This window comes from Macrosteles quadrilineatus, unplaced genomic scaffold (genome assembly GCF_028750875.1).
Source record: "Macrosteles quadrilineatus isolate MER2022 unplaced genomic scaffold, UCM_ALF_1.0 Scaffold_1__1_contigs__length_201487025, whole genome shotgun sequence".
Taxonomy (NCBI): domain Eukaryota; kingdom Metazoa; phylum Arthropoda; class Insecta; order Hemiptera; family Cicadellidae; genus Macrosteles; species Macrosteles quadrilineatus.
In genome coordinates, this window is record NW_026542594.1 from 121,372,528 (window position 1) to 121,399,582 (window position 27,055).

Consider the following 27,055-nt stretch of genomic DNA (forward strand, 5'->3'; position numbering starts at 1 on the left):
CTTAACAAACTGGATGAATTGAATAAATTTTGCACAGAGAAAAAATCACAGACATATGATTTTGGATAACTTGTCATGTTATTTTCAACACAATCATAAAAACTAGTGCACCTGTTGCTCGAAATCAAGCAATTGCAAAGTATTGCAGGTGTTATATCAAAATGAATAACAGTCATAATATCCGATGATTTAAAAAAGTCATTAAAGATAATGTAATCTATCACTCCAGTTATCGAAACTAAAAACGAACTCACTCTGAAAACGAACGCTCTTGTGTGTATCATGTGTTTACTATGAACAGAAGTTTTACCATGCAATTATCAAATCATTCGCCTGTTTTAAGTAAACCAAATATTTTTTTCATAAGGATATAAAACATAATACATTTCGATTTTGATGACCTGTGGGGCAAAGCCCGAGGACTTTTATTACAGGAATTGGTGGAAGGGGGCGCAAAAAACACATATTACACAAAAAATACTTAATTTTGACACATCGTTTGTAAAAATCCATCCAGTATTAACGGAGGAGTAGTGTTTCGTAGAAATCACCTTCACGTATTATATATAAGGGTGCTTAATTTTGAAAGTAGGTCAAAGTGTTCAATTAAAATCACAATGTGTTGAAATACTGCAATGCTCTTGTTTGTGAGTGTGAACAGGAGGTAGTTGCTTCTTTCATTGGCTTCTTGCTGATTAACAGCCCCACTTTCACTGCAAATCGATTTGAACGTAACTTTGTTGTGTTATTTGAAGCTGTCTAGCCACTCTGTACTCACCTAAAAAAATAGTTTTTTTTTCAGAAGTAAATTGTTCTGCTTTGCTCCTTACAGGGGCCACTCTCAGGAATCTTCTTATCCTTTGTTTGTTTGAACCATTTCAAAATGCAACTGTCCAATAAAGGGTTTTACGGTGAGCAAACGATTAGTATTGTGAGTGTGAGTGAGTGATTCATGTCCAAGTAGCTGTCAAAACATAACAGATAATACAGAGAGAGTAAACTTTTTGTTTCCTGTTGAGCTCCTATTATATGTTTGAACTTTCCCCCTAAAACTTTAAATACAAAACCAAATTGCAGAAAATCTATGTTGGGGATTGTGTTCCTGTTCCAGCTGTCTGGTTTTTAAAACATTGATGGTAGAATATGGGTATTTACTCAAGGGAGGTATAGAATAGCCTTCAATGACGTCAGCTGTCAAATCTCTTCTCTTGAGGGAACACCATTACCGAAGCGATACGGTATGGAGCCATCGGCCTTGGTGGTGTAGTGGAAGCGTTCCTGACCGATGAACTGAAGGTAGCCGGATTGAATCCCACCGAGCATTAACTTTTTGTCAACGATTTAGCTTTAGAATGTGATTACTTCTTAACTGCAGTACATCTTTTGTTAGAATTTTAGGCATTTATAACTTTAGTTTATATGAACAGAACTATTTTTTCGATTAGTAAACCTTCATTAGATTTTTTCATTATCAGCAAGTTTGGTTAGGTTATGACAGTTTAATTTTATAATTAAAAAATTATAAGATTAATTTTATAATTTTTCTTAATTTTATAATTTAGTATGACGTCATGGATCAGAAGCCTCCAAATGACACTGTTGGCAAAACTAATAGTAAAATAAAAATTACCCGCTGTGCTCTCTACTACAGCGCTGTTCACGGAGGAATTTGTAACTAAACTATTCTGTCATCGTTGCCTCATTTATACTTTTAAGTAAGTAAGTCAGACCCTAGAATATGGCAGTCATCTTCAAAAGTCGTGTGCATTCAACCACCTGGTAGCCATACATAAATTTTTAAATTTAATAATAATAAAGTGTATAGTAAAACATATAATAGACCTCATATAACCCGATTCCCATTAGGTGAAGAAATATAAAAATTTTTAATTAAGGAGTCAGTTTTTTTTAAGACAACAAACAAATTAAGAACTTACACCTAACTGTCTCTCTTTATACTTTTACTTGAAATTACCACACAAAGGTAAGTATTTTAAGCCATTTGTGAATGGAGATGAATGTAGGATGGATCGTATAAAATGATAATACTATCTTATAACTAGGTGAAACCCGTTGAAATCGACGGTTACTTTCAAGGCTTACGCTAATTCATCTAACTGCGATAAATTGATTGAAATTATACATATTTTGAGCATTTAGCATTGTTTAAAGAGTAATAAATGTAAAAACAATAATGATATTAATTGCGTTAGTTTCCAAATATGGTTGATAATTCAATGAATGAAATATTTCCCATACCATACGTCATCGGAGTTATTATTAGTATGTTATATGGTATCTCTTCCTTTGGAAGAACCTTTAAATAATATTAAAATCGTATTGGTGGATCTTTTTTAGTTAAACACTTCCGTGATTTCATCAGTGTAATGCAGATTAATGTATGATTTTATTTGGAAAAAAACTGTTTGTTGGGAAGACACGTTCTAACTTCAAAGGGAGGTTAATCCGTTACAGTGTAAGTTTGATTTTTCCTTCCTCACGTCGCGTCAGTTCATATCGTACTTCAGTGCCAATGAAAAACCCTCAAGCACAGTTTTGAGAAATTGGTTGTCGGGTTACTGTTAAAGCTGGAATTCATTGACATGGGGGATGTCAGTTAGTTGTCTCAGCCTTATCAATTACATAAAGTTGTCAATATAATCTCTCTACGGAATGTTAGGTGTAGTGGAATATACTTGAAGTGAAGTTGGCTTTTATTCTTGAACTGTTAGGGGCCTCCTCATTTATATGGGCGTGCGGTTTCATTGGCCACAAATAATGCAAATGACGTAGCAATGAGGCATTTCCAAAAAGCAAAAATAATGTAAATTGGTCACGTAAATATTGACGTTTACATGCATTGTTAATCAACGTATCTTATAAAGAATGATGTGATCTAGTTTAAAAGGAATATGACCTTTCTGTCATGACAGTAGCTGCTTAAATATTATTTACTCATTGGGCCATTTTTTACAGCCAAAATTTCGTGTTATTTTCAATAATGTTACCAACCCAGTGGGCCATGGTCCGTAATATAGGCCACTGTAAATAGTTTGTCAAGATAGGTACCATTTTAGGCAAGGTTTCTGTGTTTGGATGTTATTAGACACGGTAAGAGCACAATAAAATTATTCTGCAGATTAATTTTCTGTTGGAGAAATATAAGCCGAATTATAAATATCACAATGCGAGTTTGAGCATTTTGTTACTACATGGGTAAGTTAAATAGATTTTTTTAGGCTGCTGCTCAGCGCACTTTAAGAATGTATATTTTAGAGATAAATTAAATGGTTTTTGTTTTTGAGTAGCACTAGTAAACATGCACAACCCTTTTCGTTAGTCTAATAACATTCAAAGGCTCTCTAAGAGTTCAAGTTCTTATTTGTATACATTTCTATATTATGTTTTCACTAAGCTGAATGAATACATCAAAGTAACCTCTCTAAAAAGTCTGCAGTATATTGTAGTTTTCCAGCTTAATGACTTTCTAATTCCTACACATATTTCTACATAAATATTGTAAAATGTGTTATCCAGTTGCTGTAAACTACCATTAATTTAACAAACTATGGACACGGCTCAAATGGGCACCGTGCCCTTCTGCACTTGTATTATTTTGTATTGTATTACACAATCGAAGATTTTCCCATTGATTGAAAAAATTGTATGACAATAATCTCATGAACCTATTATGATCCGTCTAGAATGATAAAAATATAGGGAAATGTGTGAAAAAGGCAGATACCAACCCGTAAAATAGATATAAGATAGTTCAATAAGCAATAATAATAATTGTAAGAGTTACTGTGATAAAAGGATTTTCCACTTAACAGCTGTTTCATTTAAAAGTATTATCCACATGGCCAAAATGTAAACAAAGCTGTCGAGGGATCTTTAAAGGCTTCTGGGGCAGAGCCCTAAGCGAATTTCCTTCATTTTTCTTTTGATAACTCATCTACAGACCAAGACCTTTCTTTGGATACCTCTATCAAGTTTTTACGCCCAGCCGTTCTCTCAAATTAGTGGAGACAAAGTTTCCAATTAAATATTTAGATTCCCCCATGTTAATCTTATGGGAGAAAACCCAACTTTGATGGAAGATCCTGCCCGAACTAATAAAGATATCAAAAAACGAAAAACACTTTGCAAAACTACAGATCAGGGCCATTGTTTTGACATTTTAATCATCAAAATCGGTCAAAAAATGAGGGAGGAGTTCTGTTTACAAAAATCGGCTTAGCGTACTATATATATAGATCCTTATAATATGATCCAATTGACAACATAAGTGGAATAGGATGTTGAAACAAGTTTTGGGAGCAACATTGAAATGTTAAGGGTCGTACAAAAAGAACTCACGGATTTTATTTGAATTGTTGGAATGGAGTAGGTATATGGGGTGGGATCTGTTGTTTTGTAGGTTAGAGCTTAGCAATGGTACTGTTTGTCATGCAGCGTTTTAGCTGAACATTTAAAAAATGAATCTGTTAGTGTTATCTCAGTTATAAATTATAGATAATTATTATCTTCTCCAAACACAGTTCAAACTTCTGCAAAATTGTTTGGTTCCTGTTTGCATACAACAATTTGTGCAAAACCCAGAAAATGATCTGAACGTTGCAATACACGAAGAAATCACTGTTGTTCCAAATTACAGTTTAAAGAAATAATCTATAACTCTTCAAAGAAAAATGTATGTTTATAATTGAAGCAGAGGCCATCATCTGCTGTCTGAAACTATATCTTTAACCGTAAAGTTAGGTACGATTCATTAACTTTTTGCAGAGCATATATTGTATTAATGTGAGTACATTGTATTTGTGGCCAAAATAAGGGTAGACTAATTGTAATACAGTATATATGGAGTACTATTATAAGGGGTGAAAACTTATCAGGGCAGTGCCACCAAGTGGTATTTCAGAAATTACTAGCTGTGTGCCCGTCGTTCTACGCACGGGGATCTTATTGTAGTCAGTTGAAACCTTCTTATTAAGAACAGAAGTTGGTTTGCATATTTTCAGATATGCTGGTAAAACTATTATATATAAACCTTCGCAAATACAGTATCTGACAGTTTCAAGCCAAAACAAATGCTTCAAAATTAAATGTAACCTGGGTCGTGTTGGTCCATATGTTAAATCCAATGATTAAACTAAAAAATGCTTTATAGATCTATGAGGCATAGCCCTAATGTAGGCCTATAATTGAAAGTTACCTTCCACAATGGTTAAAAGTATTTAATGTACTACCTCAACCTCACAATTTAACACTTTATTCGGGTTGACATTTTCATTATAAAGATGCTTTTGTCCTTTCCGTGAAACACTGAGAAATAAGGACATTAATGCGTTACCAACAGACATACACACAAAAATACGGAACTTAATTAGGGAATTTGCTACGCTTTAAGCATAACAAAGTACTTATAAAATTAGTATCTCAAATCTTTGTTAATGTCATCAAATTTCATCATGACAATTTATATTTGCTTGGACCGATGATGACCCGAAATGACGGCTTACTATATGAAATGAAGTACTATAGACGAATTAGATTGGTAATTTATAATAAAAATTACCAAAATAGGCCACGAACTATTGATACATAAACAACGTAAAGCGTTTAAACAATTCATGATGGTTCGCTGAATAAATGTTTTACTAAAATGCGTTATCTTTTTCTTAGCATAAACAAACATTTTGGATTCAAGAAAGAAAAAGCAAATATTGTACAGTTAAGACATCAATTAAATTGAATACGCCTGTAATAATAAATAAGGTGCAACACCAACGATAACTAATTTGTAAAGTACAGTGATGTGTTGGTACTTAAAAATCTTGCTGCTACCAACAGTACCAACGGTTCTAAGGAATAGAACCGGTACCAAAAACCAACGTTCACAGTTGAGAACTATAGTACAGCTGACCAATTATATGAGTTAATCAAGTCCCGAGGTTATTGATCTCTTGGTTTTGGATTTTCTCGTAAAATGTTTTAAAACGTCAATCAAAGTTATTTCCCATTAATTGCTTTATTTGTAAACTACTTTTAATGTAAACTTATCGGTGTCAGTTTGAAAAAAAAAACTTTTTGTTATTTAATAGATTACGTATTCTCTAAACAATGATTGGTATAGGCTATCTATTAACATTAGAAGGAAATGTGACAAAATCACACAACGTTGGGTTTTTGGACGTTTGTAATTTTATTTCTTAAGTAGGTAGGCCGTGTATTCTAGGGAAAAGTACCGGTATCAAGGATCGTCGTCGAAAAGGTTGTTATGAATAATTGGGTAGGCGTACGTACCCAAGAGATGGGCTATGGGCCTATTGGCTGTATGGTCCAGCGATTGCATCACACGGTGAGTAAGTACTATTCACTATATATATATAGTCAATCGTAAGAACAGAAAATAACACATTAGAAAAGCGAGTTTAGCATCATCCGTAAACCTCTGTTACAATCACCCACTGCAGTTGTGATTTTTTACTTTACACTTTACACAACCGCCATTGAAGTGCCGTCAATGAGTGGAAACCATGTTTCTAAGCTATTGGCGACGATCATTATTAAATTTAAGTTTCCCAGCCGTATACAACACTGATTCAAGGTCTTCTTTCTGGTTATCAAAACTCAAGAACAATTTATACACAAAGAATCTCTGGTTCCTGAACTGGATGATGCCTAGTTATTTAATTTCATTTACGGTTACACTATTATACTATATTATTGCACTTTCGATTGATTAAATCCGTTATGTAAGAAAAACGTTTTTAATCTCACTTGGTTGGGATTTGCATTCAAAACGTGATTGAAAAAGGTTGCGGTATTTGTAAACAACATTTGTAAACATATCAGTGACAGCTAGGAAAAATAATCTTGATCCGAACAGCTGTTCGTTATTTCATAGATGATTATGCAATAAAAATTGGACAAAACTTGACATAAATCGCACAAAACTACATTTTTGAACGTTCGTAATATTATTTACAAAGTAATGAGGCCATATTTTAATGGCTAAAAAGACAATCTCGCCAATCCAGTGAATACATTAAAATTACTTGGATCTTGATAGGTACTCTCGTTTTCCAGGAGAAGATAGCGTAAAATGCCATCTTGAGTGTTACAGACAGAGGGAAAGACAGACAGACAGACAGAAATTGAGATAAGACTCGTTTCTGCTTATTTAATGTATAAGACGTAAAAATAACCTAAAAATATATAATTCCGAGCAATGTACAGACAAAACTCTAATTTTATTTATATAGAAGATTAGATTTAGAGAAAAGTTTAATAAGGAACATAGTTTTTTGTGAAAATAAAAAATGGATTCCATTTTTTTTATTGCCACTATCTCCCAATATTCTTGAACCACCCTACATTTTATGGATGTTTTTAGAACTTAAATGAAATTTTTCAAACTATTTTCTAATCACAATTTGTTCTTCAAACTTTCTCATTAAGATCGTACAGCATGTTAAACATTGGAAGAGTGCAGCATATCGCATGTCAATCATGCAATTATGACATGGTGAGTCACCTTTTCAAAATTGTAAAAATAACATTTTCCCTCAAAGATTGGACATTTTCAAAGATTACTACTAAAATGCAGTATACTTGGTTTATGTTTAAATTAATATGACTCAATGAAAACATATATTTTATTGCAGGCCCACATATCCTTGTAATCCAGGAACCTCACAAAATGCTCAAACCGCCTATGAATCATGGAAGAAAGAAAAGGAAAAACTGCTCAAGAAACAACAAGAAGAATCAAGGTTACATAAAAAAATGGTGGAAGAAAAAAATAACAAAGAGGATTCAGAAAAAGTATGGAAAGAATACAAACACATTTATGAATTTGATTAATGTGATGTTCAAAACTGTTTGGAACTTGATTTACTTTATAATGTAATGGTAAATTGTTTAGTAGCAGTTAAGCTTATTTAAATACATATTTGCATTGTTTGTCATCTCTACTTTATTCAATCAACTGTTTTATTGAAATTGTTGTCACATCCAGAGGTGCCCATCCCCCCTAAACCCAGAGGCGCAATCCCCCCCCCCCCAAGCCAAAGGAGTAGTCCCCCCAATTTATGTTGTAGTCTATTTAAACCTACCCTCCCCCCACCAATTTATCAGACAATTTTCCCTTTACCTCATAAAACGAGTATTTAAAGTATTTTAGTAAGAGGTACAAAAAACAAACTTGCTGATTGAGAATCAAAATTAAATGTTTAATAGGAAACGTCATTTAACAATACATATCTAACTAATGGTTGAATTAAAAGTTTTTCAATTTACAAAATTCCGAATTTGTATTGTCAGCCAACATGTGCTCAGTATTGCTATAGACAACGTCTTCAACACGTTCACGTTCAACAGTATACTAGGTGAATTACTACTCCAAGCCAACACAGTACTGTAACTGTAAAATATTTTAAGTGGCGTTAATGTTTAGAGGGCTTAATAATTCAAACAGCTTTAAGTGTATTAATAATACTTTGGCAAAAAGTATCTTAATTGTTTCAAAATTATAGGCAGAGTCACGAAATAAGCCAGACTTGTTGCTCGCCACTTCCAGGCACCTTCTACAAAAATCGCCGGGCAAAATACCGATTACGTGCTCGTTCAGCGCGTGCTCGTACAGCGCACCAAAAAATGGCGGAATATCGTGCTCGTACAGCGCAGTCTACTTGGAACGCCCGTCTGTCTATCTGTCTGTCTACCTGCTCTGTATTTCAAGGAACTAGCACGAGCTTTGGGCTTTTTCTAATTTGTGAATGGCCGTATAAGTCCTGATTAAAACAACCGCCACCAAAATCGTAGTTTGAGGATCCAGATTTGAACTTTATGTTCAAGGCCGCTTGTGAGAGTCAATAAATTGAAGCTATGTCTTTATTACTTTTAAAATATTTAACTGGCCAAAGACTTTTTCCACCATGTATGTACAGTACATATATAATATAGAGTGAGAGAGAATGAGTGACCGGATATAACATGTCATATTAACTCCCGTGATCTTTGTAACTTAATTGTTAAGACATAATTGTAATTAATTATGATTAATAATTAATAATTGTAATTAAGACATGATCTAGGGGTTGCATTTGGAAGGGTCAGTGGTCTTTCTTGGAAATTAGACGGGTGAATGGTTGGTCCTTCCTGGAATTAGGGACACCAAGATAACTGCGCTGTACGAGCACTGCGCTGTACGAGCACGCGCTGAAACAGCACGACACCAAAATACCATGCCACCAGAACAAAAGGTTTTTGTGACGAAGTAATCTTATAATTCATTTTTATAGCCCCAGGATTGCCTTTTATGACTATTATTGGTAGAAACGCATCTTGTCAGACAATCCGTTTGTACACAAAACGCGAAACGATAACAGATAGGCCTATCAATTCACGCGTGTATAATGCCGCGGGCAGGACTGGAAGTAAACTGAATCAGGTTATGATGGAAAGACGTGGTCTCTGGATTGTCATCTGCGTTATCAAAAGCTGATATTGGACTAATTATTGTAGTGACGGAGGAAAGTATGTTGAAAATATAATGGGATTCACAATTGAGTGTTCCATTCAAAACTATTGACAATAATAACCAATTTATATGCTGGATATAAATGATGGTCTCGAAATTTTACAGTACTGCACGAAAGGAAATTTATTAAATACTTTGAGGAGTTTGAAATATATGAATACATAAAATTGAGGACAGCACAACATTTTTGAGTGAAAACACTCAATTAATTATGAAACCCATTATATTTTCAATACTCTTCTCAGTCACTACAATAGTCCAATATCAGCTGTTGAAAACGCAGACGACAATCCAGAGACCACGTCGGTCCGCCATAACCTGAACCCGATTCAGTTTACTTCCAGTCCTGCCGACGACAATGTACACGCGTGAATTGATAGGCCTCTGTAATCGTTTCGTGTTTTATGTTAAATGTTTGTAACGTATTCTGACGACACCTCCAGAAGGGGATCTTTTGTAAATCCTGACTATGGTGGAGTTAAAGAACCAACAAAACATATGTAGCATGTAAAATTCGACACTGGCATGTTAAGGATTGTCTGACAAGGTGCTTTACCATTCTTAGAAGCAATCTTAATTACGAACGGCAAAATGTTGTTGGTGTTGATAGTGAGCTACTTTTAGTGAGAAACACTTTTTCGGACTGCTTGTACAAAATTATATAGCCATTATGACAGCTAGCAAAAAATAAATATCCCCCCCAAAATCCCTTAAAAAAGCCCCCCCCCAAAAATTCCTGTGGCGCAAACGCGCCACAGTACCCCCCCTCTGGGCACCCCTGGTCACATCAAACCTTCAAAAGATAATCTTATACATTAAAACGTAACAGGGTTTTTTTATTTCACGATTCTGAATCAACCACTTGACGGATTTTCATCATTTTTGCGCTGAAAGAAAGATAATTTTGGGAACTAGGGAATATCGAAGCCATAATTTTAGTTTAGGGTTTCAGTTTTTTTTTTTGAATTAAGTTTTAAATTTTAAAAAGTCTAGCAGCCGACGCTAACATTCTACTCGAGCTTTTTTTTTTTATAATACAATTTGCTTAACGTAACAGCTGTAAACATTCAGCGTTTTCGACACAAATTCAGAATTGGGATGTAAATGAAATTACATACTTAGGGTTGACTTTGATACAAATAAAAAGAACATACTATGTGTAATGCTTTAATAATTGATACGTTTATTTATTCGGTAAGAGGATGAGAGATAATTTTAAATATACATAGTAAAATTAAAATAATAGATGTTCTAATTTATTTTTTCAACAGTCTATAAAATCTTTAGTTTGTTTCAGTGCAATGTAATTTGTTATAACTAACAGCAGTTGAATATAAAAATATTCTTAAGAACTATGAGGTTAGTTATCTACTCTGTGATTTTGTCATTGATTATAGAAATTAAGTAAGATTCTATAACCATTGCTTTATATGAATCGGAGCTCACGTGACTTCAAAAGAAAGCTTATGACAATTGTTTTACTACCCGAATTTTTGAGGACAGGTTGGGAAAGTAACAACGACCACAAGTTTTAATTAATCTTGGTAGCTTTTTCTTTACAATAAACTTTGAACTGCTTAAACTAAGCTTGAATTAGGAATAGACATATTGATATAACAACTATATACAGTTTTAATGGACTGCTCGATTCCCTTACGCAGGACGGGCCAAATGCTCGTAAGATCTTAATATGTATTAAATTAAATAAATAAAATAGAAATACACAGAGGTGACTTACCTCTAACATTATAAATTATATGTTTAATGAGTACGTACGTTTGCTGCTACATGGAGGGTAATGAAGTTTTTTTTTTTGTAAAATATTAGTAGCTTAGTATAAATAGAGACATCTTCCCAGTTTTATCAAAATATATGCATAAACAAGCAAGCTACAACAGTTTACTTACTCTCAATATGAATAACATGGGAATTTAAAGTTTACAGCTTTTTAATTTTCTCTGTAACCAATAACCGTACAATAACACTTCAATATACTAAACCATTTTATATCCTGGGGAACAAATCAATGCTTCAGAAAACACTAAATTTCTGGGTTTGTATATAAATGAACATAATGGACAGAACTTAAAATTCAGGTAACTAAATTGTTAGCTAAAGCTTTGTATTTAACAAAGCATTTAGCTGCTTTAACAGTTTACCAATTCTATTTTATGTCCAGGGCTTGCTAAGACATTATTCCTTAGGGCATCTCCCTGATCATAGCAGTCCCCTATCCATAGAACTGTTATTTATGTGAAAGCTCATTTGTATAATATGGGTAGGAAACTATTCAACATTTAATAATACTTAAATACTTTTCAATGAAATGGCGACCATACAAAGTAGGTATTTTAAGCCAAGTGTGAATGGAGATGAGTGTAGGATGAGTGGCGCGATCTTATTCATTATTCATATTAAAGCCGACTTTTTCATAATTTTTGATCAAATTTGATAATAACTAATCACCTCCCTAACCAAATAAAGTTGACAGAAAAGATGGATATTTAAAAAAAACTACTCAGAGAACATTTGGAACTACTTTCTCCTTATTCAGTCGAAGAATTGTTTTTGTAACTAACAGCTTTGACTATTAATAACAGTGTCACTCTTTTATTTATTTTTAAACTTCTTATTTTTTTAAATTTTATTACTAATTACAATAAAATAAAATGTATTTAGTTGTAAAAAAAACTGACTTTTCATATGTTCACATGGATCACAATTATGTACATTCTGTGGGACGAATAAACATTTAGTTTCATTTTTTTGAAGCTCTTCACGAAATTGTTTTAAAAATATATTAAAAAATTTATGTTTTGAAGGTTGAAAATGGGAAAATGTTTACCCTATAAGACCCCCCCCCCCCAAATAAAACCCCGTTCCATGGTCCGATCATGCCGGTTCGCAAACTCATTCAAGATTATCCCACCCTACACCTTCAAGCCAAATTTAATCAAAAATCTGACAAAAATTACTCAAGTTATCACGTTTACTGACTTATTTTATCTATGACAAATTGAACCAATAGTCTTTTTGGCCTCTGGGGACATCATAATGAAAAAAGTAAATCGGCCCTGGGCCTAGATCTTACCATGCCACCAATGGTAATAGCTACTTCCCTATAACTTAGGGAAATTTTCTATAAATACAACTTACTGTCAATGCAAAATTTTGATTAAGAGCCCTTGATTAAAGGGGGAATAGAGAGTATCTTCCACTCCCATGATTGCTAAGACATCGTCATTGTCTCCTGTGACTGTGGAAATATATCTACGCCTAGGGTAGCCATATCCCCAAATTTCCCTGGATATTACCGGATTTTGACGTTCAAAATTTAGCTCCGGGGGATTTCTGCAAAAAGTGAGAAATCTCCTCTTTTTTACTCTCTATTAAAATACATTGTATAATAGCACTTTGGAATAAATTAAATTTTTTTAAATACTTACTTCGTACCGTTCGTGTGCTATGTGTTTTTTCGGTGTGTTAAATTGACGACCTTCACGTGAGGATAATGTTTTAACTTTTTGTGACCTTCACCTGAAGATGTGCTCCACGAGCACAAAACTGCAGTAGTGACAAACTACGCAAGGACCATATTGACAGAGGTAAATTAAACCATTATTAAATTTTTGTGTTCGCAATGTCATGCAATGACTGAAAACGCAATTCTCTATTAAAGTTTTTAATTTATTCCTTAGTTTCACTTTGGCTAGTAACTCCTTATTTTATTGTCTGTTTCATGCTCCCAGTCCTTTGCATCTGCCGGCCAGTCCGAAGTCCGAAGGTATCCGTGTTCACTACCAGAGCCAAACCGAGTCTAGCAGGCAGAGAGCTTTTTGTTTACGTTATTTGTTATTTTTAGTGAGATGTGACAAGCAAGATGCAAATTTTATGCTTTTGGGCTTTTTGCATACCATATTTTAATATTGAAATTGTAGCACGAATATTGAATAGAAACGGTATTGATTAATAAACACAAACAAATTACGTCACTAGCCCGAATGTCAATATAATAGCCATAACAACTGGTTTGGGTGTTTTCTAACAGTTCCACTTAAATATTAATAAAAACGTGTTTACCTTTGGGCCAGTGACATAATTTTTTATGTGTATGACCCATACCGTTTCTGTTATAATATTTATTTGTGCTATGTAGGTATACAATTTAGCTAGTCCGTAAATTTTTATCAACTTTATCAAAAAAATTAAAGGTTTTAAAACAATGTTTGGAATGCAAAAACAATTCTTTATAGTCCATGCAGGACCTGCATAAGTGCATATATCTCACATTCCCTTGTAGCAAAAACATCATCATCCCCTCGGTTTCCCTCTTCGGTTGTGAAGACATCAACATCTCATCATTCCCCCCACGGAGACATCATATTCGTCACAGTAGATTGTGGTAATTATGTCTCAACATTCCCCCCACAGATGCGGAAACATGATGTTGAACGTATGAATTAAGAAATAAAACTTGTTATGGCTACTTACAACAAACTTTATAGATCATCAGTGGCAATATAAACAAAACTTCCAATTGAAATTGTAGTGGCAAAAGTGTGCCACTCTATGACTCCTCTGGGCATACCTAGAAATAGAAATATTCCATTGCTTGAGGTTATTATTTTATTTGACTCGATGAATCAAAATTCCTTTAAAGGAATGTTAAAAAATGTTTTTGACAATGTGAGATGCTAATTTGGGCACGATAGTATGTGAAAATACTGAAAGTTTGTATGTCCAGTTTGTACATGTATAACCCCATGTAGCACAGATGGTTGGGCCAACGTTGGTAAATTGTGGAGCCACACAGTTGGCCAACGGTAGAAATGTCACCTCTTTAAACTGTTTTCCAGCCAACCATTGTCCAACCGTTTTATTTCACACAAAATAATAAAGATTTAGTACAAAAAGCATAATTATTAGTTGAGTAAATTGATTAAATAGTTCATAAAAACAAATTTTGAAAAAAAACTAGAACAAAATTTTTTTGGCCCAGACGGGTCTCGAACCCGGGTCCTTCGACTTATGAGCCTCTTACTTTACCACTGAGCTATCTGTGATTGCTGATATAGAGAGTTTTCAAGTGGTGAAAGAGTAGCCGACAGTTGCAATGGTCGCAATACTTCAAACATTTTTGATACTACACAGTATAATATGATTCTGTTAATCTGTTAAGGCATCATAAGTAGTTTTTTTTTTTTTTTTTTGGAGTTAGAGAGGATACTGGTATTTGAATGATTAATTAATTACCGTTAGATTGTTAATGCTATTATAATTGCCTGTTATATGATTAATTACTCTTTCCCCTTAAATTGTTGCAAATAAGTTAAAGAATATTAATTTAAAAAATATTTGCATTATTAAAATTATTAAAATTCATTGTTGTAGCGCCGGAACTGTAATATATAAAATATCTGGTTTTACAATACCTTTATCAGTTCCAAAAACTTTTGGAAACTTTTGGAACTGATAAAGGTATTGTAAAACCAGATATTTTATTATAATTATGTTGTGAAAGCTAGACCCAGAGAATGAAAGTCGTGTAAACTCAACTATGGACCATTGTTGGTCCAACAAAAGTATCTTTTGTTGGTCCAGCGGAGTGAAAAACGGTTGGACAACGGTTGGCTTGATGTATGATACCCAGAAATGCATATTAATGTATTTCATTAACAATGAACCAATGTTGGTCCACAGTTGTAAATATTGGTTGGCCCAACTACGGGATATACACAGTTGGACAACGGTTGGTTGGTTGTGGAAGCTCCAACCAACCATCGACCAACTGTCCCACAGTTGGCCAACGTTGGCCCAACCATCTGTGCTACATGGGACTGCACTGTCTCTTTTTCCAACTAATTTGTGTATTCCATGTATCATTCATGTATCACTCATATATTATTCATATATCATTCATGTATTATTCATCTATTAATTAATTCGTGAGAGAGTGGAGTGCACACTCTTGTTCCAACTACAGTAGAATCCCGCTGATCCCACCTTGGCTAGTCCGACTCCTCGCTTAATCAACCATCAACCTGTGCATCCCCTATCGGTGACCATGTTATTGCTGTATTGTGGCTATTTGACATGGCCGTGTGGAGATCATCACCTTCTCCTGCAATAGAGGCAGAAATCTTGTTTATCCCATGCGATCAAGGAAAAATGTATCGTCATTCTCTGCAGTCGTTGAAAAATCCTAGACAAATGTCTCAATCATGGAAAAAATCATCATTGTGTTCAGCAATCCCCGTAAAATTCTGAACATCCCGCGGTTGTAGACATCATCATCGTCGTCAGAAAACACAGCAAAATACTAAACATCTCTCGAACTCACAGAGATATCATCATTGTTTCCAGTAATTACGGAAACGTAATCGTTGTCTCTGAGATCTGTAAACTAAGTCCATGACAACCTGCAGAAATTGAATACAAGGAATACAAGGAAGTGCATATCCACAATACTAGATGCAAAACAAAGATTAACATTCCTTTCTGCAGGATTAGTAAGACTAAGGACGTCTTCCCAATGATGGCTCTGAAGCCTAATGTAATAAGCTGCCTGATAGGATCAAACTTCTCGATGGAAATAAGTTTGCTTTAAACCTAAAGAGCCTCATGAAAGGAAAGCCCTACTACAAGCTTAGTGAATTTTTTTACGATGATTTCGGTGTCCCAAGACCATTGTCCACGCTAGGGGTCCCCAACCTTTTTTACTCAAGGGCCACATTGACAATTTTTGGAGGAAAGGCCGGACCGTTAACATTTCAGTGCAATGAAATTAAATGAAATGATATCAACTTTATTCATAATTTGCAAACATGTGCACGAATGGTGTCATTACAGTAGATCAAAATCATAATGCTTAATCCTAAAAAAGTACAAGATATAATGACTATTGAAAATTTTCTTATTCTAATATATTATTATGTAGAAGGAAATATTCATTCTTTGAGTACAGGGATTTAGTTAAAAACTACATTTTTAGATTATTTTTAAATTTGGTAGTTTTTTGTATAGGTAGTCCTTTAATTTTGTTGGAAGAGCATTGTAACATTTTATACCATACATTGGGGTTTTTTTTAAATCTTAACACATTGAGCACTAAAGGCCCTAACAGGGCTTATATGCATATATTCTGGGCATTTTTTTATAATTAAAACATTTTTAACTTTATAGTTTCATTAAAAACACCACAATCCATACATCATTTTAAAGAGGAAATCAAGAGCTTTAAGAAAATATAATATGCTATAGGGTAATTAAAAAAAAACTTCAACAGAAAGAGTTCATATAAAATTGACCCCAATGTTTTTATTTGTTTTTTATGCATACATTAATATGTTAATTTGATCCTTATTACCAAATAAAATTTAAAAAATTAATTTTAAAGGAAATAATTGATATACCGTACATTATTATATGTTATATACCGTACATATGGTCGCCATTTCAGAATAAAGTATTAAAGCATAATATATAATTATATACAGGTTGAATAAAAAGTCAAGACCCCCCCCCCTCTAATATTTTTCCAAGTAAATATACAGAGATATGCTTTTGGTAGTCGTGCAATCTTAGCAGAAGATTGAAATTTTTGAGTGTCCCCCCAAAAGGAGAGATTTGGGGGGCAACTCAAATATTTTAAATGTAAACCCCCTTCAAGTGACACCTCATTTTGAAGTGTTTACAAAGACTTACAGAATGGTGAAATTATAAATCGCTATCTCTTCTCTGTCCAAAATGGTATCCCGTCAAATGTTGTGGAAAATCAATGGTAAAATTGGTTTGTAATGGTAATATTGGCTACCATTTTGGATAGAGAAGAGATAGCAAACTCTGGTTTTCACCAATCTTTAAGTTTTTGTAAACACTTCAAAATACATGGTTGTTTTTGAAGATGAAGTGGATACAATAAAGTGAGTTATGATTGGACACTCTGCATCATACTCTGATTCAATTTTAGATTTTAAACGTAAGATGAAATCTTAATGTGTTAATCCTCTCCATAGGGGTCTTTTAGCTGTTTTCTGTTCATAAGAAACAATGTTCACATCAGCTCCTGCGGATTTCTGGAATTTCACTATGTGTCTTGCAAACAAGATCTATGTGGGTGAACAAGATCTCTTACACATCCAATTGCTGAACAGAATAAGGTCTTTAATCCCTGGGCTTTGAAGTGATCCTGGAGTTTCTTGAAAGCTATGCTATAGTCCTCTGGAGTCGGCTTGTCAAAATATGCTGCTTTTGTTATTCAAAACTATAAATTTTTGATCCACCTGTAATACTCTGACAAGCTAGATGTTTTGAAATGTGATCAGCAAGTAGGGGTTGTCTAAACTGTTTACGGAAAACAACTGCCACTCCCGCCGACATATGTCTGTCTTCTGATGGAGTGAGCGAAACCAACTGATTCGTCAGTTCTGAACTGATCTATAACATTATTCATATCAGTATTGAAAATTTTGATTTTACTGTTGAGTGTTTGTTGTGGAGATGGAACTGGCTTGGTTGTCTGCACTGTAATTTCTTCTATTATATTGGCAATTTTCAGTTTAGTTTAGTTTTGTAGATAGGAACCCACAACTCCAAATAACCCACAAAGCGGTATTTTTGTAATTAAGAGCTCAGCGATGAAGTTTGAACATTTCTTGCTGATTTTTTGTTGTTATATGTTGACTAACTAAATGTTGTACATTTTTGTACAAATAATACTGTGACCAAACAAAATAATTGACCTATCTCACATAATTATTTATGGGTATATAAACTGTGTTTGTCATATTTATACTTTATCATAACATAAATGGCTTATGATCATTTAATTTCACTAGAAAGTGAATATAAATTAATTTTACAGTAAGTTACCTATATTTACCATGATATTAGTACTTGTTCTGTAATGGAAGTTTTGAAGAGGACTGATGAAAAACAGGATGACACAACTAGGTACTAGTAAGTTTACTTAATTAAACATTTAATTATAATGACGATAAGAATAATTGACAAGGAGTTTACAATGAGTGTGAAGCTAAAATCAACAGCAATTTTAGGAAAAATTTTGTATTTGCCACTTTAAGGTCAGCTAAATTTAGGGTAAAAGTTTCTTGCCCTGATACTTAAGATTGTTTTCAATTCAACGGTTCACTTAGCTTGGAAGATATATCAATATTAAACATATTTTGCAAGTATTTTTTATAAACCTAACAACTACACTGAACTAAATTACTAAAAACATTGAATTTACGATTCACAACGGACATCACAAAACGACTATGAGTTGACGTAAGAGTTTGAGCTTTGAGGTTAGAAAAAAGCAAGTGTAGGGGCGAATACGCAGTGTGTGTGTGTCTCGGACTTGCAGTATTGCCAACATGTCACATGCCAGACGTAAAAGTAGTAACAGTACGAGTTGTATATTAAATAACTGTAGTTATTTTATGAATGAAACGAAAGTTATAGATTGCCCTTTTTTAGAATAGTCATTGTCATTGGCTACATGTTTACGAGTTTCCCATGAAATATTCGTTTGCGGTTTGCCAATAACGTTGTTAAATATTTTACTTTCCAAAGCCGCCCGCGGCGCACCGCTCGCCCCGCCCTCGGGGCGGCCCTGGGGTTGTTGCAGCAACTTTGACGATCATCGATTTATACCAATTAAATAATTATTTCCCAGTAAGCCTGGATGAAATCTGTTGTCGCGGGCTGGATGTGGCTGCGGGCCATAGGTTGGAGACCCCTGGTCCATGCCATCTGTAGGACACAAATAACCTAATTCCATCTTGGATGTTTTGTACATACGTTTATTATAATAACACAGCTTATTATATCAGTACAAACTGGTCTCAAGCATAGGAGGAGGTAATCAGGTAAAACTTTTGAATATATCCTGTGGTAAAGTAAAATCATCCTTGTCTTCCGCGGCGATAGTGGCAAAATATTTAAGTCTCCTGCGGCCACGTAACATTATCATAGTCTTCCACGCTCGGATGTAATCAATAAAATATCATTAAGCAATAATTATGGTAATTTAATATGCTCCTCAGATGATCCGACCTTTCCACTGTTCTGGCCATGTTCTGTTCATCCCATAGGTGACAGATTTGTGGGGTTTTACTGTAATTTAAATTATATCAAATAAGTCCCCATCAAAGTTTTTTGGGGTTGGTTTCAATTGTAAAGCAGTAAAATTATTGTAAAGCAAGATATAAGAAGTATTTTTCAAAAGACTAATTGATAAACTAATTGGTTATAAATGTGCATATAATACTTATCTAGTTACACTCTAGTTATATCTAGTTGTATCCTAGTAATTTTATTGATACAAAAATGGAATCACGTAGAATTGTTATAAAAATAGATAATCAATAATAAATTACAAATAAAATCTGATAGTTTATATTTTTTATTAAGAAAGATGAATAACAAATTGAATACGGTAATCAGAATAGCTACATTTTTCCCCCAACAAAAGATTGATGATTTAATTTTACATTATTAATCGTATGTATTGACACAGAAAACGTACTACTATAACCCAGAATGCCAACCGCATGGTAAAAAGCATTAAGCGGTTTGAGAGAGCTTTGCCTGTCAATCCGTAGGCAGCGCCACCAGCGTTGCCATACACTTAATGCTTTTTACCATGCGGTTGGCATTCTGGGTTATAGTAGTACGTTTTCTGTGGTATTGATTAAATTTTTTAATCACACAGGTGAACTACAGCATACATTTAAAAACCTTTATCCGAAACTGAAAGTGTATTTGAAGTATTAAAAATGTTTCGACCCTTAAAAAATAAATAACTTTTCATAAGAGCTAAGGAAATTTATTGAAAATTTGATAATTAAAAAAAATTGTTTTTAGTACTTCTGGGTAACAAAATTGCTAAATTTTCTTAGGCATACCTGGAATGGAAAAAGAAAGCAGATAAAGAATGGTTTGCTAGAACGAAAAGGATTGAAAATAAAGTCAAGGATCTTGAAAAGGAGGAAGAAAGACAAATGATAGAAAAAAAGAAATGTGCCGAAATAGCTTATAAGGGATGGCTAGAGTCAAAGGAAAAAGAATTGAAGAAGAGGCTGAAAGATGCTAGGTAAAAATATTTTTTTTAAGAATGGAATATTAGATCTGACATCACTCTTGTAGTTAGTAGCAGTGCTTGGTTTGTAAAATTCAAGGTATGGAACTCAGAGAGTTATAACTTCTCTTCTCTCAGCCAATTCTCTCATTCCCTCCTCCCATAACAAATGGTTTTAGCTCAAAAACAGTGAAACGATACAAAGCATCGACATTAACGAGAATTGTTGCTAAGTTAAGGTCTGCACCAGGCTTTTGGCTACAATCAATCAACCTAGTTCAAATCTGACACAAATCTGTGTTTTTACTTCTGCCACTAATACTCTAAATGCTGGTCCTTACAATTTGGTTTTAATGGACAATAATGGTGTAAGGAAGGGGAAATTCATGTTTCATCCAATTGTGTTGCGTTTTGTGATTTGGAGGTTAAATCCTATTGAAATCCATTAGCCGTTGAGACCATTTAGCATGAATGGTCTTATTAGCATGAAGACCTTTAGAGGTTTTAGGACAGAAAATGTGCGTAAGGGGTAAGGGAGTTGGGAGAGGTCATAACCACTTGCACAATGTTTCCCACCTTTTATCCAAGCTGAAATTGTTTATCAGTTTCGTATGGAGCAGACAATTTTGCATGTGGAATGCAGTTTGACTGAAGGAGAGATCACCTAACTTATAAGAGGCGTCCCTAAAATTACCAAGGGCAACGGTAAACTCTTGTGGTCTTGGTAACACAATAGTCAATAAAAATTATTTTTATGGATTCTAAAAATAACACCCCCTTATGGCCTTATGATAAGGACTGGCTAAAAAACATTGGGAAAGGTAAAAAGAAGAAAAAAACAGTGCTGATGTTAGATTTTAACTAGCTTTATACATTGCAACTGGAGCTCAATTTCTGATCAAGATTACTAACACCTATCCTGAAACCCAACGTTTAGTCTCAGATGAGATCATAGCTTATATCCTTTTTAAAATATCTTTGCATTTCAATATAACCTATCAGCAATTTGATCAGAATATTTTAATTTTCGTGAGAGTACAGTAGAGTCCCGCAAACCTTTTGCGTAATGTGGACTGGAAGGGTGCCGAGTTTGTGAAATGCCAGGTTATCGGGAACTAGAGTTAAAAATAAGGACATTAAAATTTTTAAGCGTTTTAACCTTCCTTTTTAGCGAATTTCCCTATAGGGAAGTAGCTATTACCGTAGGTGGCACGGTAAGACCTAGACCCGGGACCGATTTACTTTTTCATTTTGATGTCCCCAGAGGCCAAAAACACCATTCGTTAAAATTTTTATATATGTATATATATATAGACTTATATATATATATATACGTCCGTGAACGCGATAACTTGAGTAATTTTTGTCCGATTTTGATGAAATTTGGTTTAAAGGTGTAAAGCGGGATAAACTTGAATGAGATCGCGAACCAGCACGATCGGACCATGGGAACGGGGCTTTACGGGGGGTTTTATGGGGTAAAAATTGGTTTTTCTCCCTTTTGACCCTCAAAACACAAAATTTCCCGATTTCTCTTTAGACCTTTTTAAAGAGCTTAAAAAAACAAATAATTTAGTATATAAAAGTATTTTTGTTCGATTATTAGTAATGGAGAAAATTAAAAAAATTTTAAATTTAAAATTCCCATGTTATTCTTATGGAGAATATTGTCAAATGTTGTAGTTTGCTTGTTTATGGATATATTTTGATCAAACTTGGCAAATTTATTTATTTTGTACTAAGCTATCAATATTTTACTCAAAAACACACTTTATTAGTTTCCTTGTAGCAGCAAACCTAGGTACTCGTTAAACCTAATGTTATTAAAATATATTTAACTGAAAATCAATTCAAACAAATGGAAATTCGCTTACTCGGCAGGTTTGCTGCGGCGGGGGTATTTTTATATTACAAGTCAGTATTAAGTCATCATATATAGTACAAAAAATCCTTGGTACGAGTTGTGAATGATTTTACTTGAGCTGGCTTGAGTCCATGTTTAACTTGGACTCAAAATATTACTAATTTTCTGAACCAGGTGATGGCCGAGTTATCCAGACTGCCGGGTTATCGAGTGCCAAGTTTGCGGGACTCTACTGTACCTATCTCAAATTTAAAATCTTTCAGCTCCTACTTTCAAAAAAAGATGTAAATAATTTGGTTCATTCAATTTTTAATATCTTAGTTCCTATACTACATCAACAAATTAAACACAAACAAACCACACACAAACTAACTTGAGTGTAAACTAACCAGATTCAAATGTCATTCTTTTTTAGTTTTTAGGATTTAGGTATCATTTCCATATATCTCAATGCTGCTGTCACATGTTCAGAGACATGTCTGGGAGGAATCACAAAGCTGTTTTTGCAGTGAGGCACACTTATCAGTCTGTTTACATCAAAGCAACTTCAAGGCACATGTTCCAGCAAAAATCCTATATCAACTATTCATGTTTTTAATGACTATGGGTGATTTGTTTTAGGCAAGCTCATTTAGAGGCTCAGAAGATGCGAGCTAGGAGACACAGTAACCGGGTGCAAGAGTCACAACAAGCATTCCTTGCTTGGCTTGATGTAGTGGAGAAGCGATTTTGTGATGAGATGGCAAAGAAACAAACCCATCAGCTGAGTCTAGCAGCCGAGGATTAAGGCTAATTAATTAACTGTGTTCATTTTTGTAGCTAAGGGTTAATAGACTTCTGTTTGATTAACAGACTGTATAATTTATCCTGACTGTACTTTTAAAAATTGTTTTAACTAGGGTAACACGGCCAAAGGAAAACTAGGGCAATGTTACCCTGATGATTGCTTTAGTTCTTGATTTGTAGCTCATGACCTACAGGTCCGTGTTAAGGGTCAGTGGCGCCCTGGGTAAACCCAAAAGCAGCGCCGCCCCCTTATATATATATAACTAAAAAGGTTTTGACCACAGCAGTGTAGGGAGGGGAAAAGGGAAAGGGGTTGTCACATAATTCCTTTCTATCTGTATATTGTAACATCTGTTCAAATGTTTAGAAGTTGTTTTTGTTTACTATGATGTTAGTTTTGTTTCATATTGTTAGTTCTGCTAGATTCTATGTTCAATGAAGCCAAACTAAAGGTAATTTAGTTTATTCATTCAATTTACAACAATTTATTGAACATAGAATATTTTATTAAAATATACATCTATCTTTTTTCATGGAACAAATTCTTAGACCTGAAAGATTTAATGTCAATCATAATGAAGTCAATGCAAGTCAAGATTGGGATCATTGGTATCATACTTTTGAAAACTTCATCGAAGCTAGTGAAATCAGTGAAGAATTGAGGCTTAAAGTATTAACCAATTTCATTTCACCATCCGTTTATGAATATGTAAATGACTGTGAAACATACAAACAAGCAATTGATGTGTTTAAAAAGTTGTACTTGAAACCTGTCAATGAAATTTACGCACGTCATAAACTAAGAATCAGAAGACAAGAGTCTGGGTAATTATATCGACCTCCGGACCTCAAGCGAAATTAAAAATTTTTTTTTTCCAAAATGTTCGAAATTTCACGCTGATTTCAAAAATGATTGTAGTTTTTTTCGGAAACGTCCCGTTTTCCCGGAAAATGGGAAAAACGGGAAAAATATTTTTTTCCTCAAAACCCATGTTGTGGGTACTCAAATTGTGCGGAATTTCCTCCTGAACAAGAATATGTAGTTTTTATAACGATCGCTTTTAAGTAAAACATCACCGGACAGGTTACCCAACCTAACATAACCTAACTTAGGTTTAGATTAGGTTAGGTTAGGATAGGTTAGTTTAGGTTAGGTTAGGTTAAGTTAGGTTAGGTTAGGTTGGTTTAGGTTAGGTTGAGTTTTGTTAGGTTAGGTTAGGTTAAGTTTGGTTAGGTTAGGTTAAGTTAGGTTAGGTTAGGTTAGGTTAGTTTAGGTTAGGTTAGGTTAGGTTAAGTTAAGTTAGGTTAGGTTGGTTTAGGTTAGGTTGAGTTTCGTTAGGTTAGGTAAGGTTAAGTTTGGTTAGGTTAGTTTGGTTAGGTTAGGTTAGTTTAGGTTAGTTTACTTACAATACTCATGTTATTGATAAACTAACCTAACCTAACTTAGGAACTTAGGTTAGGTTAGGATAGGTTAGTTTAGGTTAAGTTTGGTTAGGTTAGGTTGGTTTAAATTAGGTTGAGTTTCGTTAGGTTAGGTTAAGTTTGGTTAGGCTAGGTTGGTTTAGGTTAGGTTGAGTTTAGTTAGGTTAGGTTAAGTTTGGTTAGGTTAGGTTAAGTTAGGTTAAGTTAGGTTAGGTTAGGTTAGGTTAGTTTAGGTTAGGTTAGGTTAGGTTAAGTTAAGTTAGGTTAGGTTGGTTTAGGTTAGGTTGAGTTTCGTTAGGTTAGGTAAGGTTAAGTTTGGTTAGGTTAGTTTGGTTAGGTTAGGTTAGTTTAGGTTAGTTTACTTACAATACTCATGTTATTGATAAACTAACCTAACCTAACTTAGGAACTTAGGTTAGGTTAGGATAGGTTAGTTTAGGTTAAGTTTGGTTAGGTTAGGTTGGTTTAAATTAGGTTGAGTTTCGTTAGGTTAGGTTAGGTTAAGTTTGGTTAGGTTAGGTTGGTTTAGGTTAGGTTGAGTTTAGTTAGGTTAGGTTAAGTTTGGTTAGGTTAGGTTAAGATAGGTTAGGTTAGTTTAAGTTAGGTTGAGTTTTGTTAACCTTCGAATCTAATCCTGTTTAGATTAGGTTAGATTAGGTTAGGAAAGGTTAGTTTAGGTTAGGTTAACTTAGGTTAGGTTGGTTTAGGTTAGGTTGAGTTTCGTTAGGTTAGGTTAAGTTTGGTTAGGTTAGGTTAAGTTAGGTTAGGTTAGGTTAAGTTTGGTTAGGTTAGGTTAGTTTAGTGTAACCTAACTTAACCTAACCTAACTTAGGAACTTAGGTTAGGTTAGGTAAGTTTATCAATAACATGAGTATTGTAAGTAAACTAACCTAAACTAACCTAACCTAACCAAACTTAACCTAAACTAACCTATCCTAACCTAACCTAAGTTCCTAAGTTAGGTTAGGTTAGTTTATCAATAACATGAGTATTGTAAGTAAACTAACCTAACCTAACCTAACTTAACCTAACCTAACCAAACTTAACCTAACCTAACCTAACTTAACCTAACCTAACCTAAACTAACCTATCCTAACCAAACCTAATCTAAACCTAAGTTAGGTTATGTTAGGTTGGGTAACCTGTCCGGTGATGTTTTACTTAAAAGCGATCGTTATAAAAACTACATATTCTTGTTTCGGATGAAATTCCGCACAATTTGAGTACCTTCAACATGGGTTTCGAGCAAAGAAAAATTTCCCCGTTTTCCCGTTTTTCGGTGATATTTTACTTAATAGTGGTCCGATCGTAATAAAATTTACATATTCTTGTTCAGGAGGAAATTCCGCACAATTTGAGTACCCACAACATGGGTTTTGAGGAAAAAAATATTTTTCCCGTTTTTCCCATTTTCCGGGAAAACGGGACGTTTCCGAAAAGAACTACAATCATTTTTGAAATCAGCGTGAAATTTCGAACATTTTGGAAAAAAAATTTTTAATTTCGCGTGAGGTCCGGAGGTCGATATAATTACCGAGTCTGGTGAGAGCATTAATACTTACGTAGAATCTTTGAAGCGCCTTTCCAAAGATTATAACTTTAAAGCTGTCAATGCTGTATCAAGTAGTGATGAATACATCAGAGACACATTCATTGATGGCTTGTTAGTGCCTCATATTCGTCAATGGTGGTTGGAAAGCTCTACTTTGACTTTGGATGAAGCAGTTTCTCAAGCCAGATCACTCAAACTTGCTAAATATCACTCCGAACAGTAGAACTTAGACAAGTGCTTACCAACAATCAACGTTGCAGCCTCAAAACCTATCAGTGAAAAGAATCCATACTTGTCCAGTCCTGATCCAAGACCTTCTGCTGCCGAGCCAGAATCGTATCTATCTCAAGAAAATATAGTGTGTTCACTCAATCAGACATGTTACTTCTGCGGCTTTAAGAAACACAACAGAGCTGCTTGTCCAGCTAAAGAAGCTATATGCAGAGGATGCGCCATTAAAGGTCATTACCAAAAGGTATGTAGAAAATCCAAAACACCAACTTCTAAAGTAAAGGCATCAGTTCATCAGTCAAATTGTATTGCCTCAGTACCATCGTGTTTGAGTAAAGCTGTGTAGTCTCAGTACAATTAAATGGAGTCGATGCATACGCTCTTATAGATACTGGTAGTTTTATCAATCAAAGCTCAACAGATTCAACATCCCTGTCATTCCATGTAATGGGGGAGAGGTATCAATGGCTTCCACAACTCTGCGTTCTTCAATAAAAGTGTACTGCAAAATCAATCATAAATTGCAAGATCATATTTACAAGAATGTGGTCTTCAGCGTACTTACAAACT

The 27,055-nt window shown here is 34.2% G+C and overlaps 2 protein-coding genes across 2 annotated transcripts in view; both read left to right on the forward strand.

Annotated features, from left to right (window-relative positions):
• LOC129000215 (uncharacterized) overlaps window positions 1-7,968 on the forward strand; it is a 69,553-nt gene extending 61,585 nt beyond the window's left edge. Inside the window, exon 6 of the mRNA XM_054427171.1 lies at window positions 7,671-7,968. Coding sequence (XP_054283146.1) covers window positions 7,671-7,869 — 199 coding nt within the window. The 3' untranslated portion in view covers window positions 7,870-7,968. The remainder of the gene's footprint in view (window positions 1-7,670) is intronic.
• Window positions 7,969-8,661: 693 nt separating this feature from the next.
• Window positions 8,662-23,343, forward strand: LOC129000223 (uncharacterized). Its single transcript, XM_054427181.1, has 3 exons — window positions 8,662-8,736; window positions 20,452-20,645; window positions 23,116-23,343. Exons 1-3 carry the CDS (start codon window positions 8,662-8,664, stop codon window positions 23,279-23,281), a joined length of 435 nt encoding a protein of 144 aa, XP_054283156.1. The 3' UTR covers window positions 23,282-23,343.
• Window positions 23,344-27,055: the final 3,712 nt, after the last annotated feature.

Coding starts and splice junctions, on each gene's coding strand:
- LOC129000223 (XM_054427181.1), top strand. CDS start 8,662: ATGGCGGAATATCGTGCTCGTACAGCGCAGTCTACTTGGAACGCCCGT. Junction 8,737..20,451: donor TCTGTCTGTCTACCTGCTCT/GTATTTCAAGGA, acceptor AAATTTTCTTAG/GCATACCTGGAATGGAAAAA. Junction 20,646..23,115: donor AAGAGGCTGAAAGATGCTAG/GTAAAAATATTT, acceptor GATTTGTTTTAG/GCAAGCTCATTTAGAGGCTC.